The sequence below is a fragment of the Carlito syrichta genome, unplaced genomic scaffold, assembly GCF_000164805.1.
Source record: "Carlito syrichta isolate Samal-C Ts95f unplaced genomic scaffold, Tarsius_syrichta-2.0.1 Scaffold311915, whole genome shotgun sequence".
NCBI lineage: Eukaryota > Metazoa > Chordata > Mammalia > Primates > Tarsiidae > Carlito > Carlito syrichta.
The window spans coordinates 364181-364858 of record NW_007256011.1 but is presented as its reverse complement, the minus strand read 5'-3'; the positions used below and the strand labels follow the sequence as shown (position 1 = coordinate 364858).

Here is a 678-nt window from a genome sequence, read left to right as displayed (position 1 = left end):
CCTAGGGCAGGGATTAGAGGCCTCCCAGGGCACTTTCCACCTGAGGGATCCAGTCTAAAATTCTGCAGTTCCCAAAGACAGGTGTACTCCACCCCATCCCACCCCTGTCAATCTGAGCACCTGGCTAGGTCCATACACACCAGGAGTGTCTGCCCAGCACACCCTTCTTTGAGGATTCTTTGCTTTTGCCATTCTTCCCTTTTTGGCTGTGTCATTATAAATTAGTAGCATCAAACAAAAAGCCCCATGGGGGTGGGGATATGCATGGTGCAGTAGATCTCAGCAGAGGGGTCCGGACTGCCCCCTGCACCCCTGGCTCTCACACCCACACCTTGAGTCTAGAGCAGTGGAAGCTTCCAGCATGGAGCACAGCCCTCTGCATTGAGGCTGCTTCAGCGATGCGCTTCAAGCACCAATCCAGTGTCCTCCTGCCTCTGATCTTGCCAGCCTTGCAGGAGCCATTCCCTTGAACGCAGACAAGCGGTCTCGATAGGCTGGGTTAAAAATCTTTCAGTGGGGGCTTGTTTGTTTGTGAAGCAGCTTCAATTATCAGGGATTTCTAAGCTGGCTCCCTCTCCACTGGCAGCGGCATCCACTGCCCGCCGCCAGCCTTGGTGACGGGCGCATCTTGGTGTTGCGCTGGGCCTCGCAGAACTGGGGGTGCGGGGTGGGGGGCTG

General features: G+C 56.0%; 1 protein-coding gene across 1 annotated transcript in view; it reads left to right on the top strand.

Annotated features, from left to right (window-relative positions):
• Positions 1–586: 586 nt before the first annotated feature.
• LOC103271823 (adenylate kinase 8) overlaps positions 587–678 on the top strand; it is a gene marked incomplete at its 5' end in the record, with an annotated part of 5033 nt that continues 4941 nt past the window's right edge. Inside the window, one exon of the mRNA XM_008069320.2 lies at positions 587–660. Coding sequence (XP_008067511.1) covers positions 587–660 — 74 coding nt within the window. The remainder of the gene's footprint in view (positions 661–678) is intronic.